The 17,477-nt window shown below is 30.6% G+C and overlaps 2 protein-coding genes across 6 annotated transcripts in view; both read left to right on the forward strand.

Moving 5' to 3' along the window:
* Positions 1-1,571: 1,571 nt before the first annotated feature.
* On the forward strand, positions 1,572-13,864 carry chmp6a (charged multivesicular body protein 6a). The gene is made up of 8 exons (XM_073849428.1): positions 1,572-1,775; positions 6,109-6,218; positions 6,402-6,489; positions 8,875-8,961; positions 10,905-10,970; positions 13,052-13,132; positions 13,246-13,312; positions 13,423-13,864. Exons 1-8 carry the CDS (start codon positions 1,707-1,709, stop codon positions 13,470-13,472), a joined length of 618 nt encoding a protein of 205 aa, XP_073705529.1. The 5' UTR covers positions 1,572-1,706; the 3' UTR covers positions 13,473-13,864.
* Positions 13,865-16,386: 2,522 nt separating this feature from the next.
* baiap2a (BAR/IMD domain containing adaptor protein 2a) overlaps positions 16,387-17,477 on the forward strand; it is a 125,121-nt gene continuing 124,030 nt past the window's right edge. For all 5 annotated transcript variants that reach the window (XM_073837916.1, XM_073837923.1, XM_073837911.1 and 2 more), the window contains exon 1: positions 16,387-16,571. In XM_073837916.1, coding sequence (XP_073694017.1) covers positions 16,500-16,571 — 72 coding nt within the window. In that variant the 5' untranslated portion in view covers positions 16,387-16,499. The remainder of the gene's footprint in view (positions 16,572-17,477) is intronic.

A 17,477-nucleotide genomic window follows, 5' to 3' on the forward strand; every position in this document is an offset into this window, starting at 1 on the left:
GAATTACAAGTTTATATCATAAATCTGTTCTTATTTGTGAGATATAACTATTGCAATTCTGAGTTGTATATTGTAATTCTCAGAATTGCAATAGAATAATTCTGATTTGTGAGATATAAAGTTGAAATTAGCTTTTTGCTGAGTTTGAGTTCTCTGAACTGTTTTTTTTTTAATAAAAACTGTAATTGCAACTTTATGTCTTGCAAAGTCTATACCACAAATCTGTTAATATCTTGCAGTTCTCAAAATTGCAATTAAAAAATTCTGAATTATGAGATATAAACTCAGAATTTTGAGATAAAAAGTTGAAATTAGCTTGTTTTCCAAGTTTACATGCCATAATTCAGACTTCCCCCCTCAGAATTACACGCTTATATCACAAATCTGTTCATATCATGCACACTCTCAGGATTGCAATAAAAAACGTATATGATTTGTGAGAAATAAGCTCAGAATTGTGAGATAAAAAGTTGAAATTAGCTTGTTTTCTGATTACGTGCCACAATTCTGACTTTTATCTCTGAATTGCGAGTTGTTGTTTTTTTATAAAAATTGTAATTGCAACTTTTTATCTTGCAATTCACTTTTTTCCTCAAAATTACAAGTTTATACCACAAATCTGTTTATATCTCACAGTTCTCAGAATTGCGATAAAAAAGTCTGAATTGTGAGACATAAACTTTTCTATTAATTGTATAGGTTTATTTTTTAAATAAAAACTAATTGCAACTTCTCAGAATTGCAATAAAAAAGGTGATTTGTGAGAGAATTAAGAATTTTTTTCAGAGTTTACCATAATCCTGACTTTTTTCTCTGAATTGTGAGGGTTATTTTAAATAAAAGCTGTAGCTGCATTTTTTTTTCTTGCAATTCAGATTTTTTTTCTCCTTAGAATTACAAGTTTATATGACAATTGCGTGTTTATATCTCTGAGTTTATATCTCACAATTCTCAGAACTGCAATAAAAAAATTTATCTGAATTGTGAGATATAAACTCAGATATAAACTCTATCTGAAAACTAGTTGAAAATGGACATTAGCTTTTTTTTTAATCCCATGGCTGAAAAAAATGTAGCATTAATCATTAATTTGAAGTATCATTAATTTCTAATTTCAGTTCTTGCTGTGTGAAAATGTAGTTTGGTGTGAAGAGAAAAAAAAATATTTTAAGTTAACCAAATTATATTTTGTAGAGGTCAAAAGTATTCAAGATAAAGTAATAGATAAATAATTAGTATTGCTCTTTAACGCATGTTGCACATACTTAGGGTTATGGATTTAAACAAATATTATTTTAAAATAATTATGAGGAAATATTAAACTATGACACCCACCTAAATAACTGAAATAACTGGAATTGCTAAAATTAAAAAAAAAAAAAAAACAGTATATTTACACCAAAATGACCTAATCAATATGTAAAATGCATATCATAAACTAAAGGTTTCAGTTAATTTGGAAACATTGGGGGCTGCAAACAGTCACATTACTAGGGCATTGTCGCTGTATTGACAGCAGAGGGCGCAGCTGCACCCACAGACGTTAAATGCGCTTATCGAGCCACAGCTGAATAAAACACGCTATCCTCCGCTCTACACTTGACGTATCGGACCTCATCGTTTCCATGTGTTTTAAAGTAAAGAGTAGCTGGTGTTTCATATGAGATGTAGTATTAGAAGTAAAGCGGGAATGTGGTTTATTCGCAATGGGAAATGTTTTCGGCAGACAGGGACGAGTCACCAGTCGAGTGACAGATCAGGACAGGGCGATATTGGTAAGAAGAATCAATCAATGAGCATCATACTCACAGAGTGTTTGTGTTGTGTCTTTACAGACACAAGTAGATATAGAAAGCCAACATATAGCAGTGCGTTTGAAATCTATTCAACCATACTGAACTGCGAACGAGCGGATTAGACCAGCTGTCCTACTTTACACAACACACAATAGAAACCAGTGTAGTACTGAGTAGAACAGACTAAAACGGAACACAATAGAATAGATATAAAACTGAGTACAATGGAACAGATTCAGAGTGTGCTGTATGTTATAGAGGAGATCAGTTTATCAACTAAATAGAATAGAATAGAATAGAATTATTGAATAGAATAAAATAGCATGGTATAGAACATAGTATATTAGAATAAAATCACATCTATTATATAATATCAGTATCTATTGTATACCATAAGCAACAAAAGCATAATACAATTTATATAGTATCCAATATAAACTATTATTCTATAGTGGTTCTCAAACAGGGGGCCTCAACTAACTACAAGTATGTTAATTAATTCATTTATTAGATATGATGGGTCTATATTATTATATCATTTCTAATTAAAGTAATTTAACTCGAAATTAAATTGAAATAGCCAAAAAAAAAAAAAACTGATGATGAAAATAATAATAATTTAATGTTTATTACATTTTAAGTTTAATATTTTTTAAATATATTAAAAATATTTCATATAAAAAACTTTACCTCAAATAAATTATTTACAGTAATAGTTAAAATATTTAATATAAACTTTACATTAAATCATTTACAGTAATAGTAATTAAACTCTAAATTAAGTTAAAATGCTTAAAAATCTGAATGAAATATAAAGTAATGAAAATAAAAGTATTTCAATAATTATTTATGGTAATTATAATGTCTAATAAATGAATGCTCTAAAATGCTAAAAATCACTAAATCAAGATGAAACATGAAATAAAAAAATAAAAAAATATATTTTAAATATATATAAAAATATTTCATATAAAAAATTACTGTATTATTTACAATGATTATCAATACAGTTATTTAATATATTCAAATATATAATTATTTATGGTAAGTATGTATCATGTCTAATAAATGAAATGCTCTAAAGTAAAATGCTAAAAAAACACAAAATCAATATATTAAAAAAATATACAAAATGTATTTTATATTTAAAAAATTTTAGATTAAAAAATTATTTACAGTAATAGTAATTTAACTCTAAATTTTATATAATTATATTTATATATATATATATATATATTAAATTATAAAACAAACCAAAATGAAATATTAAATAAAATAAAATAAGTGTTTGAATTAATTATTTATAGTAATTATATATCCTGTCTAAAAAAAATTTAAAAACCTAAAAATAATAAAATACACAGTTAAGATAAGGCATGAAATAGAAAAATAAATAAATATATTTTAAAATTTCATTAAAAAGTTATTCACATAAAAAGTTAACTTAATTAAAATTAAAATGCTAGATAAAATATATATTTAAAATATATATTACATTATTGCATATGAAAACTTTATATTAAATTATCTTCATATATATATAGTCATTAAACTACAAAAGAAATGTTTAAAAAATATAAATGAAATATAAAATAATGAAAATAAAAGTATTTCAATTAATTATTTATGGTAAGTATACATCATGTCTAATAATTAAATTCTAAAATGCTAAAAAAAAAAACCAATCAAGATAAGGCATAAAATACAAAAAAGTTAAATGTATTAAAATTTTGATAAAATAATTTTTAATAATAATAATTTAATTTAAAGTAAGCTAAAGTAAATGCTAGATGAAAAAAGCAAAAAATATTCAAAATATGTAAACATTATATTTCAGATAAAAAAAAACTTTATATGAAATAAATTATATAAATTAATGAATAGTAATTAACTTCTAAATTTAATTAAAATGCAAAAATGCAAGGATTTAAGACAAAGTTTTAAATTAATTATTTATGGTATGTGTAATGACTAATAAATTAAATTCTCTAAATTAAAATGCTAAAAAAAGACAAAACCAAGATAAAACAATATACAAAATATTTTTATATAAAAAAAACCTTTACATTAAATTAATTATGTACAGTTGTAGTGTCACAAGGAGGAGTCAGAGACGTGCGGATCCATTTGCAAGGCTTTATTAGAATAGTCAACAGGTAGTAGTAAACGCCAGAAAACAGGAACAACGTAGGTAATCCAGGAAACAGTTCAATAATCAAGCAGTGGTCGCAATGGCAGGCAGCAGGAATCAATAACGGGGTAAACAGTCCAGAGTCATACACAGGTAATCCAACACAGAGAAACACGCTTAGAATAATGACCATAGGAACAAATAGACTTCGCAAGGTGGCTGTGTGTGTGAGTGGCTTAAATGCAGTCAGAGTGATGAGGTGCAGCTGTGAGAACTAATCAGAGCAGTGAGAAACAAGGGCCAGGTGAATGCAGAGATTAGTGCAGTGGCTTATGGGGGATGAAGTCCATGAAGTGTGGTGCAAGAGTTTATGATGACAGGGAAGACCAGATACATGACATGTAGTAATTTAACTCAAAATTAAAATGCAAAAAATAAAATTATTTCAATGAATGATTTATGGTAATTATATATCATGTCTAATTAATGAAATTCTCTCAAATAAAATGTTAAAAAACAATCAAGATGAAACATATAATACAAAATTTCATTAAAAAAATTACATTACATAAATTATAGTAAATTAAATTAAAATGCTAAAAACAAAATCAAGATAGGGCTGGGCGGTATACCTTTTCATACCGAATACCGGTGTTTTTTTTTTTAATGATATTCATTTTTCATATACCCCAATACCGGTGAGTGTGTGCGTACAAAGCGCTGGGAACACGTATGTTGACGCAAACAGAAACCGCAGCTTGCACGTGCTTGTCTGAAGCAACACATCTGAGGTGTGGACGTATTTCAGTATATCTGAGAAAGACCCAGGGTTAGCGATTTGCAAAACTTGTAATGCCGAAATTTCAAGAGGGGGTGCGTCTGCAGTGATGAGAGCAGAGATCGGCGCATTGTGCGCAGACAGATGTAGCTTTCAGTGAGAGAAAAACAATGGCTTTACGTTGGTGTTACGTCGCAATATTTTAAAGATATGTCTTTTATATATACTGTATTTTTTTATTAATATTTATGTTTTAAAGCCAATGGATATCACACAAGCAACGTGGAAACTGATCAATATGTTAAAGTGAAAGTAAAAACTGACTTTCAGCATCTGATGTGCATTCTTTCAGACAATGAGAGACGATTGTACTTCATATGCTGATATTAATTTAGTCCCTTAATATTTTTCTTGTGCCCCGAACATGGTGGGAAAAAAAATAAAAAATAAACGTATTTTGTGTAAGGTTTGTTTTTGAAAGTCTTAAATAAAGCTCTTAATTTTCATTGATGACTGCAGTGTTATTAGGGGGTTATGAAAGTCATAATTATGATTTCAGGTGGTCTAAAATGTGGGGACTGAAAGACAAGAATTGCGATGAAACTTCAAAAGGCTATCCATTGAATAAATATGAGCGCTGCACGTTTCAAAATCATTTGTTGCGCTACTTTGTATACTACCATTCTGACAGCGCCTCCTGCTGGAAGAGAAACGCGTAGACTTGTAAATGTGAACTTGTGAAGAATGCACAATAAAGTGTTGTGTATTTTGACTGCAAATCATGAATTCTGATTTCTTCACCTCATTACAATTATGAGTGCCACTGTCACTTCTTTGTGAACAGCAGCATTTTGTGAGACCAATCAAACCTGGGTTAATACTAGTCCGGTCAATGTAAGCCAATATACTGCAGTAATTATTCTCTAATTTATTAGGAAATGTGGTTAACACCTAGTCATGCATGAAAAAAAAAAATACCGTCATATACCGTGATACCGTATAATTTTGAAAAATACCGTGATATAAATTTTTGGTCATACCGCCCAGCTCTAAATCAAGATGCATTCCCCTCTTCAATAATGAAGAACATAGTCCTGGAATCACAAAATGAGCTGAACAGACAGTATACAAACAAACAGTAAAAAAAAAAAAAAATATGTTAGCCTAGAGTATATGTGAGGGCCTTTGAATATTGTGTTGCACAATGGGAGGTCTTCAAATCAGGCAGGTTAGACTATATTCTGTCTTTTTGAAAGGAGTCTCTTGTCTTATTTATCACAACACAGGAACGGTATTTATCATGTTTTGACAGCTGTTTGTTCATCTTACTGGAGAATTGACATTTTTATGAATGTGAAGTGAACTGTCATGTTTGTGCATTACATCCTGTCACTGGATCACAGCAACTGAAACAGCAGAGAGATAAACTGAAGCAATATCAGAAGAAAATCACATTACAGCTGGAGAAAGAGAGGCGTCTGGCCAAACAGCTCCTGAAGGATGGCAAGAAGGAGTAAGACATTTCAGATTACACCCATACAAGTGCACTCATTATGTAATGCTAACACATATGATAGTTGATCACCCAATGCACAGTGCCTTTATTGTGCTGACGTGGTGCCATCTGCACCGTACACGGCAAAAGAGATTTTGGTTTAACAGATTGATTAACACGTGTGATTCATGCATTTCACAGGCGAGCTCTTCTGCTGCTCAAGAAGAAACGCTACCAGGATCAGCTGCTGGACAAGACAGACATCCAGATAGACAACCTGGAGCACATGGTGGGTTTACTTGATGTGATTTGAAGGTATTAAATCTGATTGGAAACACTACTGGTCAAATGTTTGCAATAATTAGGATGTTTTAAATGTTTTTGAAAGAATTCCCTGCATTAGTTTGATCAAAAATAGTCATATTGTGAAATATTATTAGGGTTTTTACTTTAATTTATTTTAAAATATAATTTTAAAAACTTTTTTTTTTTTTTTTTTTAGAAATTTTAAATACAATTTATATTATTATTATATATTATATTATATTTAATTCTATTATATATATATATATAATATCATATCTAAAAGTAAGTTTATAAAAGTATAAATTATAACTATAATATAAAAAGCTATGAATTAAAATAACAAAATAAATCCAAATTTAATATAAAATAACGAAAATAGAAATATAATTAATTAATCATGTTTAAATTCTCTAAAATAAAATGCTAAAAACACAAATTGAAGATGAAACGTAAAATACAAATTTAAAAAAAATCATATAAAAACCTATACATTAAATTATTTACAGTAATAGCAATATAACTCTAAACTCAATTAAAATGCTAAAAATTAAATTAAATATAAAACAATAACAATAGAAACAGAATTAATTCATCTTGTTTTTAAATCCTCTAAAATAAAATGCTAAAAACAAATCGAAGATATACAAAAGAAAATTACTAAAAATATTTTATATAAAAAACTATACATTCAATTATTTACAGTAATATTAATTTAACTCTAAATTAAATTAAATGCTTGAAAATAATAATGAAAATAGTCTAATAAATTAAATTTTCTAAATTAAAATGCTAAAAAAATCTAAATTCAATATAAAATAATGAAATTAATCATGTTTAATAAATTCTTTAGAATAAATTGCCTAAAACACAAAATTAAAGTTAAAACATAAAATACAAAAAATATATATTAAAATATTTCATATAAAAAACTATGCATTAAAATTATTTACAGTAATAGTAATTAAACTCTAAAATAAATTAAAACACTAAAAATCTAAATTAAATATAAAATAATGAAAATAAAATTATAATTAATTCATATTTTTTAATAAATTCTCTAAAAGTAAAATGCTAAAAACACAAATTGAAGATGAAACAAAATGCAATATATATATATATATATATATATATATATATAATATTAAAAACGTTACATTAAATAAACTATTTACAGTAATAGTAATTTAACTCTAAATTGAGTTAAAATGCTAAAAAATAAAAAATATAAAATAATGAAAAAAGAAATATAATTAATTAATCATTTTTGATAAATTCTCTAAAATAAAATCCTAAAAACACAAATTGAAGATGAAACATAAAATACAAAATATATATATTAAAAATATTTCATATAAAAAACTATACATTAAATTATTTACAGTAATAGTAATTAAATGCTAAAAAATTATGAAAATAAAAGTATTTCAATTAATTATGGTAATTACACGTCAATAAACAAAATTCTCTAAATTAAAATGCTAAAAAACACAATCAAGATTAAAAATAAAATACAAAAAATATATTTTAAATTTATTACAAAATATTTAATATTAAATGCATTACATTAAACAAATTATTTACAGTAATAGTAATTTAACTCTAAATTAAAATGCTAAAAATAAATTTAATATGAAAGAATGAAAATAGAAATATAATTAATTATTCATGTTTAATAAATTCTCTTAATTAAAATGCTAAAAACCAAATTGAGGATGAAACATAAAATACAAAAAAATTTAAAAAATATTTCATATAAAAAACATTAAATTATTTACAGTAAAAGTATTTAAACTCTAAATTAAATTACACGCTAAAAAATAGTTATTATTTATTAACAATTCATTATTTATGGTAATTATATATATCTTGTCTAATAAATTAAATTCTCTAAATTAAAATGCTAAAAAACACAATCAAGATTAAACATAAAATACAAAAAGCATATTTTAAATATATTACTAAATATTTAATTTAAAAAACTTTACATTAAATAAATTATTTACAGTAATAATAATTTAACTCTAAAGTAAATTAAAAATGCTAAAATAAATCTAAATTAAATATAAAATAAAGAAAATAAAAGTATTTTAATTTATTATTTATAGTAATTCTATATCATGATTGAATTAAATTCTCTAAATTAAAATGCTAAAAATAAACACAATAATTAAGATTTTATGTTTTTGAAAGAACCCTGCATTTGTTTGATCAAAAATACAGTAAAATAACAAAACAGTAACATTTAAAACATTTTAATTATTCTAATCTTCTGTTTGTTTGTTTTCTTTCTTTCTTTGCTTCATCATATTTTAAAGGTTGTTACAAGACATGAGCAATATGAATTATATTTTGATTATGCCTCGTCCAGGTTCAAGATATTGAATTTGTTCAGATTGAAAAAAACGTCATCGAAGGTTTAAAGGCTGGGAATGACTGTCTCAAACAAATGCATGAGGTAAGTCCACACAGCTGAATCCCTCACAACCTCACAAAAACAACTGAAAACTCATCTCTTCCATGAGCATCTAACTGCCTTATCATAAAAAACAATTCTATGCCTTTACTTTTTTCTATATTATTATCTTTATTATTATCCCTAGCTTTGACTATTTTGAGCGATGATGAAACCTTATAACAGCAGGCACTTCTCGTGTTTATTGCCATCTTATGATAAATCGCTTGTTGTATTCCACAACTATAAGTCGCTTTGGAAAAAAAGTGCAAATTTGATACATGTAAATGTAAGTCTAGTTCAAATTACAGATTTGCTGTATTGTAACAAGTGAATGCACCTGCAGCAGCTTAGTAATCAATTATCGGTCGTGTTAAATGCTGTTATTAGGAGCCAAGATGATTCATTGGTCTGTTTGGTGTTGTGCGGTGGGCGGTTTAGTTAGTAGCAGCAGGTTTTGAGAACTGTTGGACATTGTTGTAGGATTAAAGGCTTAAACATAAAACTCTTAGATTACAGCATGCCCGTCTTCGTCTTGGAATCTCCAGAACCCCTCGACATCAACAACAGGATAAAACTGCCTATTAGTACCTGTCTCTTTTCATTATATTTTGAGACAAGCTTTTGCTGCTTTTTTATATAAGATTACTAAATAAACATGTAGAACATGAATAAGAACACTAAGATTTGCTACAAAGTAAATACATTTTGTATAATACTGTGTTGTTTCCTGAATAATCCCGCTGTTCTTTAGAAAAATCCTGCAGGAATATTTCGGTTTTTCAGCATTTTTGTGTATTTTAACCTTTTCCAGCAATGACTGTATGATTTTGAGATCCATCTTTTCACACTGAGGGCAACTGAGAGACTCATATGCAACTATTACAGAAGGTTCAAATGCTCACTGATGCTTTAGAAGGAAAAATTATGCATTAAGAGCCGGGGGTGTAAACTTTTGAACAGAATGAAGATGTGTAGGCCTACATTTTTCTTATTTTTTCCAAAATATCATATTTTTTTTAATTTAGTACCGCCCTTTAGAAGCTAAAAAAGATACTTACATGTTTTCCAGAAGAAAATAAGTTACATTCACTCTTATCTTCCAAAAGTTTTCACCCTCCGGATCTTCCTGTTTCTATACTGTTTAAAAGTTTGGGGTCAGTAAGAATGTTTTTGAAAGAAGTCTCTTATGGTTACCAAGGCTTCATTTATGTGATCAAAAATACAGTTAAAACAGTAATATTGTCAACTATTATTACAATTTAAAATAACTGTTTTCTATTGTAATATATTTTAAAATGTCATTTATTCCTGTGACGTAAAGCTGAATTTTCAGCATCATTACTCAAGTCTTGAGTGTCACATGATCCTTTAGAAATCATTCTAATATGCTGATTTGCTGCTCAAGAAATATTAATTATTAGTCTTGCTGCTTAATGTTTTTGTGGAAACGTGATACATTTTTCAGGATTATTTGATAAACAGAAAATTCAGAAGAACAGCGTTTATTTGAAAGAAATATTTTGGAAATGTCACTTTTGATCAATTAAATGCACTTTTTCTGACCCAGAATTTTTGAGTGGTAATGTACAATATGTATTGTTTCAAGTCACAGTATAGGTGAAAGTAAGTTCATAGTATCGTGTCTTGTAGGAATATTATGACATAACATAATTCTTATCACGTTGCAGCCCATATCAGAATAACACCTTTTCCACTGCTTTATATGAGCACAATTTACTGAAATCTGCACTGTTGACTGATTCATTTCTGTGGGAGGTTCTGTAGGGCTTGTTTTTGTGAGTAACCAAATGGGGGTGGAGGTTAGCGAAGGGTCAATAATGTTATGAATATATAAAAAGTTATTTATTAAACTGTTGTGAGCATTTAACTAAAGTTATGATTTTTTTTTTTTTGCCTTAGATTGATCTTTTTTTCTTTATCAGGTCATGTCTATCGAGGAGGTGGAGAGAATACTGGAGGAGACGCAGGAGGCCACTGAGTATCAGAAGGTTATAAGTCAAATTCAGTCCACTTAACATTCAGAGCAATGCTAAATAGACATAAAACACTTAGAAATGTATAAAACACATTGTGTTACAGTACATAACACAATGAAACAAAACCAAATGGCATTTATATTGAAGAAACATGACTATAGTTAAAGTAGTTCACTTCCAGAACAAAAATTTACAGATAATGTACTCACCCCCTTGTCATCCAAGATGTTCATGTCTTTCTTTCTACAGTCGTAAATAAATTATGGTTTTTGAGGAAAATATTTTAGGATTTCTCTCCATATGATGGACTTCAACAGTACCCCTGAGTTTGATGATCCCAGAACAAGGGTCTTATCTAGCAAAACAATCAGCTGTTTTCTAAAAAAAAAAAAATATATATATATATATATATATATATTCAGTTTATATACTCTTTAACTGCAAATACTCATCTTGTCTAGCTCTGCGTGAACTCTGTGTACTCCTGTTTATGACAGTCAGGGTATGTCGAAAAACTCCCATCTCATTTTCTCCTCTAACTTCAAAATCGTCTTACATTCCTGTTTGACCTTTTTTTTTTTTTGGAAAGGGTGTTTGACCTTCTTTGCATGGTCACTTTGTAAACACTGGGTTGGTACTTCTGCAGCAATGTAGGATGATTTTGAAGTTGGAGGAGAAAATGAGACCAGAATTTTTCGACATACCCTAACTGTCATAAACAGGAATACACAGAGTTCACGCAGAGCTAGACCAAGATGAACGTTTGCAGTTAAAAAGTATATAAATTGTAATTTTTTTGGAAAATAGCTTATTGTTTCACTAGATAAGACCCTTCTTCCTCGGCTGGGATCATTTAGAGCCATTTAAAGCTGCATTTAAACTGCATTTTGGAAGTTCAAACTCATGGGCACCAAATATATCCATTATATGAAGAGAAATCCTGAAATGCTTTCCTCAAAAAACATAATTTTTTTATGACTGAAGAAAAAAAGACATGAACATCTTGGATAACAAGTGGGTGAGCACATTATTTGTACATTTTCATTCTGGAAGTGATCTATTTCTTTAATGTGATATACAAAGTTAAAAAAAATAGTAGTGTTATTCAGTAAGTATGCATTCAATTGATCAAAAGTAACAGTCCACTCATGAAGTGAAAAAGACTGGAGTAATGATGCTGTTCAGCTTTGCATCACAGGAATAAATTCCTTTTAAATATATTTAAATAGAAAATAGTTCAGCCAAAAATGAAAGTTTTTCCAATGATCTACTCACTCTCAAGCCATCCTAGGTGTACTGTATATGACTTTCTTCTTTTAGATGAATACAATCAGAATTAAATTAAAAAATGTCCTGGCTCTTCCAAGCTTTATAATGGCAGTGAATGGCTGTTGAGATTTTAAAGTCCAATGAAGTGAATCCATCCATAATAAAAAGTGCTCCAGACGGCTTCAGGGGGGTTAATGAAAGCTTTCTGCTTTTTGAAGCAAATCGATGTAAGAAAAACACCACTGGAACATCACTCTCTCGTTAATGTGAGAGCAGAAACTAGATTACAGTTTTATAAAGTTTTAAATATGGATATCTTTCTTACACAAACACATTTGAAAGCCTTTATTAACCCCTGAAACTGTGTACAGTACTTTTTATAATGGATGGATGCACTTTATTGGACTTCAAAATCTCAACAGCTATTCACTGCCATTATAAAAAATGGAAGAGCCAGTACATTTTTTTTATATAACTCTTACTTTATTTGTCTGAAAGAAGAAAGTCATATACACCTAGGATGGCTTGAGGGTGAGTAAACAATGGGGTGATATTTATTTTTGCTGAAAACTATCCTTATTTACTATTCAGAAAATTCTGTTCAGTTCAAACTTCCCTTCCTGCTATTATAGACCCAGGCTGCGTTTCTCAAAAGCGTCATGAGCTAAATTGATTGTAGAGACCATTGGTGGCAATGGTTCTACGATCTACCTAGGCTTATGATGCTTTTGGGAAACGCAGTCCTGGACATTGGCCATACTGCTCTTTCCTGGTTTTTATTGCTTCGAATCTCTAACTGCTTCTTATAACTTCCTCCTTTAAAGCAAATTGATGAACTGCTGGCAGGTTCTTGGACAGCGGAGGATGAAGATGCTGTGTTAGCAGAGCTGGAGGCCATCACTCAGGTGTGGAGACCTTTACCTGTCATCCGTGCTGCCAGATATACTGTCTTTATCATCGCTCGCTAGTTGTGCGTAGCCCGTGTCGGATCTAATGCTACTCTCTTCATCCTGGGCAGGGAGAAGACATAGCCCTTCCAGAATTACCCACAGATCCATTCCCAGCGGTGCCTACGGGGGAGACAGGTGTTGTTTTAGTACTGTCAAACACAGCACTGTGTGAAAGAATGACATGGCGCTCTTATTTGGCTTTTGATTGCTTTCTGTCACTCGCTTTGTGCTCTGTGTCTTTGCAGAAAGAAAAGAGGCACAAATCAAGCCGGAGCGAGAGATGCTGGCAGCGTAGCGTTTGATCCTACAGCCTGGCTCATCACTTTGTTTTTAATGAAAGGAAGAGCTAGGGGAATATAATTGGCAGAAAAAAGGCTTTCATAGGGTATTTAATAGACATGCATCAGAATCAGTGTTCATTGAATGGTCATTGAAAACTTGAAAATGTCAAGGAATTTTACATTTTTGATTTTTCAGACTTAAAGTAATAGAAAGAAATGTAATGTCAAGAAAAAGTAATAGACAATTTCTTGTTACCCTTATGTATTTATTCTAATTGGCTATACTATTTTTTTATATTGCAACATATATATTTTTAAATATTTAAATTTATATTAATAATATTTACTTTTACGTAATTGCAAAAGACTTGAAATGTCAGGAAAAATAAAAGTTGGTCAAACAATGTACAGTGGCTTGCGAAAATATTCATACCCCTTCATTTTTTTTCATGTTTTGTTATGTTGCTGCCTTATGTTAAATTGCTTTAAATTACTTTTTTCCACATTGATCTGCACTCCATAAACCATAATGATAAAGCAAAAACAGAATTGCCACAGCTTTGTAAATTTACTAAAACTAAAAAACTCGTATGTACTTAGCTGAAGCACCTTTACAGCCTCAAGTCATTTTAGGTATGCTTTGCTCATCAGCATTTGGCAATTATCTGCCATTCTTTTCTTCTCCTCTCAAGCTCTGTCAGACACACATTTTCAGGTTTCTTCAGAAATACTTGATTGGGTTCAGGCCCGGGCTCGAGCTCGGGCTGAGACAATCAAGGACATTCACAGAGTTGTCTACTGTATATAAGCCACTCATGCTGTGTGCTTAGAGTCATTGTTCTGTTGGAAGGTGAACCTTCTGCCCAGCCTGAGGTTCTGAATGCGCTACAGTGGCTTTTCTTTAAGGCTATCTCAGTATAGCCTAACCTCATTGAGCTTTTTTTTGTACTCTGACGAGTCCCTCAGTCCCTACTGCTGAAAAACAGCCCCACAGCAAGAGGCTGCTACCAGCACACTTTATTGTTGGGATGGTACTCTTACGGTAAGCAGTGTCTCACAGTCCAGGGTTCCTTCAGGTGCTTTTGTGCAAATTCCGAATGTTTTTTAATGTGTCTTGACTGAGGACAGGATTGAAATTTTGCCATACCTTCATAACGCCTAGATCAGTGGAGCATTGCAGTGATGTTTGTTCTTCTGTAGGTTTCGCCTATCTCTGCATATGCTCATGGAGCTCAACTAGAGTGATCATCACATTCTTGGTCACCAAGGCCCTTCTCCATCAATTGCTCAGTTTGGCCAGGATGCCAGCTCTAGAGTCCTAGTTGTTCCAAACTCCTTCCATTATGGATATTGAAGGCTACATACTTCTGTGAACCTTCAATGCAGCAAACAAACAAACAAACAAACAAATCTGAACTCTTCTTCAGATGTGTGGCTTGATCCAATCCTGTTTTTGAGATACAGGCAGCTTTTTTGACCTTAGGGCTTGGTTTTTGCTCTGACATGCATTTCCAGCTGTTATTAAGACGTGTGTGTCTTTCCAGATCATGACCATTCAATTGAATTTGCCACAGGTTAACTTTACTCAAAGTGTAGTAACATCCAGAAGCAATATGAATGCCCCTAAACTAAATTTCAGCTGTCCCAGATAGTGTTTAAAGACCATTTTTGCTATGCCATTATGGTGTATTGAGCGTAGAGTGATGTAGGGGGAAAAGGTAATTTAAAGCAGTTTATCCTAAGACATGAAAATATGAAAAAAGGGGGTATGAATACTTTTGCAAGGCACTGTAGAATAGAAATGCTGTTGTTGCAGTATTATTGAGTTTACAGTATTTTTTAAAAATGTGTTTCAACTAAAATCAACCTTTGTTAGTTTTGGTAAGTTTGCTATAAGCAAAAATGTCAGTAGGCTACACATCAATTCACATGATTTAGTTGAAATAAATTTAACAAACTATGAAGAACGAGCGCTTTTATGTGGCGCTAGTAAACATGACTGTTTTTATTTCCCCCAAAAAGTTAACCCAATTGTACATTTACATAATACTACATTTTAGCCTAGTATCTTTTCATTGCAACCTATCACGTCTATAAATTAGACGGTAGCATTGTTTAAGCAGTGTTCTGTTTTAACTTCTGACAGACTAGCTGATTAGTCATGATGGATCGATTGTAAACGATTAATTCGTTCGTTCATTTTGAATGAATTATAGGGAGTAACCGTTTATGAGTATAGAAAAATGTGCTTTATAAACCTGTTCAAGTACAGTTTACGTTCAAAGAGAAAGAGTTTACGTTCATTTGGCTGTTGCAGATGTGTGTTAGCATGTCATGACCAGCAGGGGGCTCTAAATATCACTAATTGGGAGGAAATAAATCTGTGCTGACAGATGCACAACTGCCAATCCTCTTCCGATGGCTCAGTTTGCGATTCATGTAAACATTCTGTTCATGTATGGATGCATGTATATTCATATATGTATATGCGTTTATCTTTAGACCTAATACTCTAATGAAGGTTTTCCCCTGGCTCTCACAGCCATGGAAAACCTAAAAATATCAAGTGTTAAATACAATTTAAAATGTTTCCAGGTCTATAATGTGATACACGTTTAATGTGAACATTGCAAAAGTCCACTCTCAGAAAGTGTAAAGATATTTTGTTACAAAGAAGGATCGTGTGATACTTAAGTAATGATGCGAAAAAGTTTGATGTATCATCACACCAATAAATTACATTTAAAAATATATTCAAATAGAAAAAAAAATGTTTTAAACTGTAACACTGTAAGTAGGTGTTAGACCATTTACATCCTGGAGGAGGCGGGCGCAGGTATACCATAGCCACGCCCCCCAGGGCGCGTTTTAGAACACGGGGCGGCGCTAGTTTTGTAAGCCCCTCCTCCATTCCATTGCCTCCGCACGGTACTGTTGAACTGAGATCAGACTCCTGTGGATCGGAGCACGGATCTGCAGCTGACCCTCATCACACAGACCCACTGTTCGGATAACACATCACGTTCAGCCCAACACCGTTTATGGTTTTAACTGAAGATTTCACAATGTCTCGTACCGACGAGGTCCACCGCATTACGGAAAATGTCTATAAGGTAAAGTGCTCTGATGGAACAACTTACCGATCACAGGTGGTGATCTAATAAGACTTGGGTAGTCGGAAGTGCATGCTTTAGATGTGAGTTATCGTCGTTGTTCATCGTATTGCATAAGATGATTGTCTTGAGTGGCTTTATGTTTAGATTTATGAGCGTTAATGAACTTAATGGGAGATCAAGTTTGTTGTTCGTGTTGCTCGTGTTATTTAAATGAAGCGCACCGTGAGAAAAGAAGTGATTTGCATTGTTTTTTACTTATCTGACACGATAAGAACATAACCCTTCCCAATCTCTCTCTCTCTCTCTCTCTCTCTCTCTCTCTCTCTCTCTCTCTCTCTCTCTCTCTCTCTGCCACACATACACACACCCTCCCACACATCTATCTATCTATCTATCTATCTATCTATCTATCTATCTATCTATCTATCTATCTAATGTTAGAGATACTTTTTGCGATAACTGATATGCAGAGCTTTTTCAATTAGTTATTTCTACTTTTGACTAAGGAATACTAAATTTAACTGAAACAAAAAACATATTTAATATGAAATATTGTTGAGTATTTACCACCCTAATGTACTACTTTATCACGAGATCACCAATATTACTTTTTATGACTGATATGATATTGTGTAAATGTCTGATAACTGCTATGCAGACCTGATTTTAAATAGTTTTAATTCTGCATTTTGTCTTAGAAAATAAATGCATATATTATATAATACATAAATATCAGTTACATATCAAATTTAGTGCTGAGTAACGATTAATTGCATCCAAAATAAATGTTTTTGTGTACATAATATATGTGTGTGCTGTGTATATAAATTATATATGTATATGGAGATGCATGCATACAGTATATATTTTGAAAATATTTACATGCATTGTATATATTTACAT

Source organism: Garra rufa, chromosome 1 (assembly GCF_049309525.1).
Source record: "Garra rufa chromosome 1, GarRuf1.0, whole genome shotgun sequence".
NCBI classification, from domain to species: Eukaryota; Metazoa; Chordata; class Actinopteri; order Cypriniformes; family Cyprinidae; genus Garra; species Garra rufa.

What these genes read in the sequence shown, in the direction of transcription:
- chmp6a (XM_073849428.1), top strand. Translation starts at nt 1,707, where the DNA reads ATGGGAAATGTTTTCGGCAGACAGGGACGAGTCACCAGTCGAGTGACA. An exon ending in ATCAGGACAGGGCGATATTG is followed by an intron (nt 1,776 to 6,108) that starts GTAAGAAGAATC and finishes ACTGGATCACAG; the next exon opens with CAACTGAAACAGCAGAGAGA. An exon ending in GTCTCAAACAAATGCATGAG is followed by an intron (nt 8,962 to 10,904) that starts GTAAGTCCACAC and finishes TTTCTTTATCAG; the next exon opens with GTCATGTCTATCGAGGAGGT.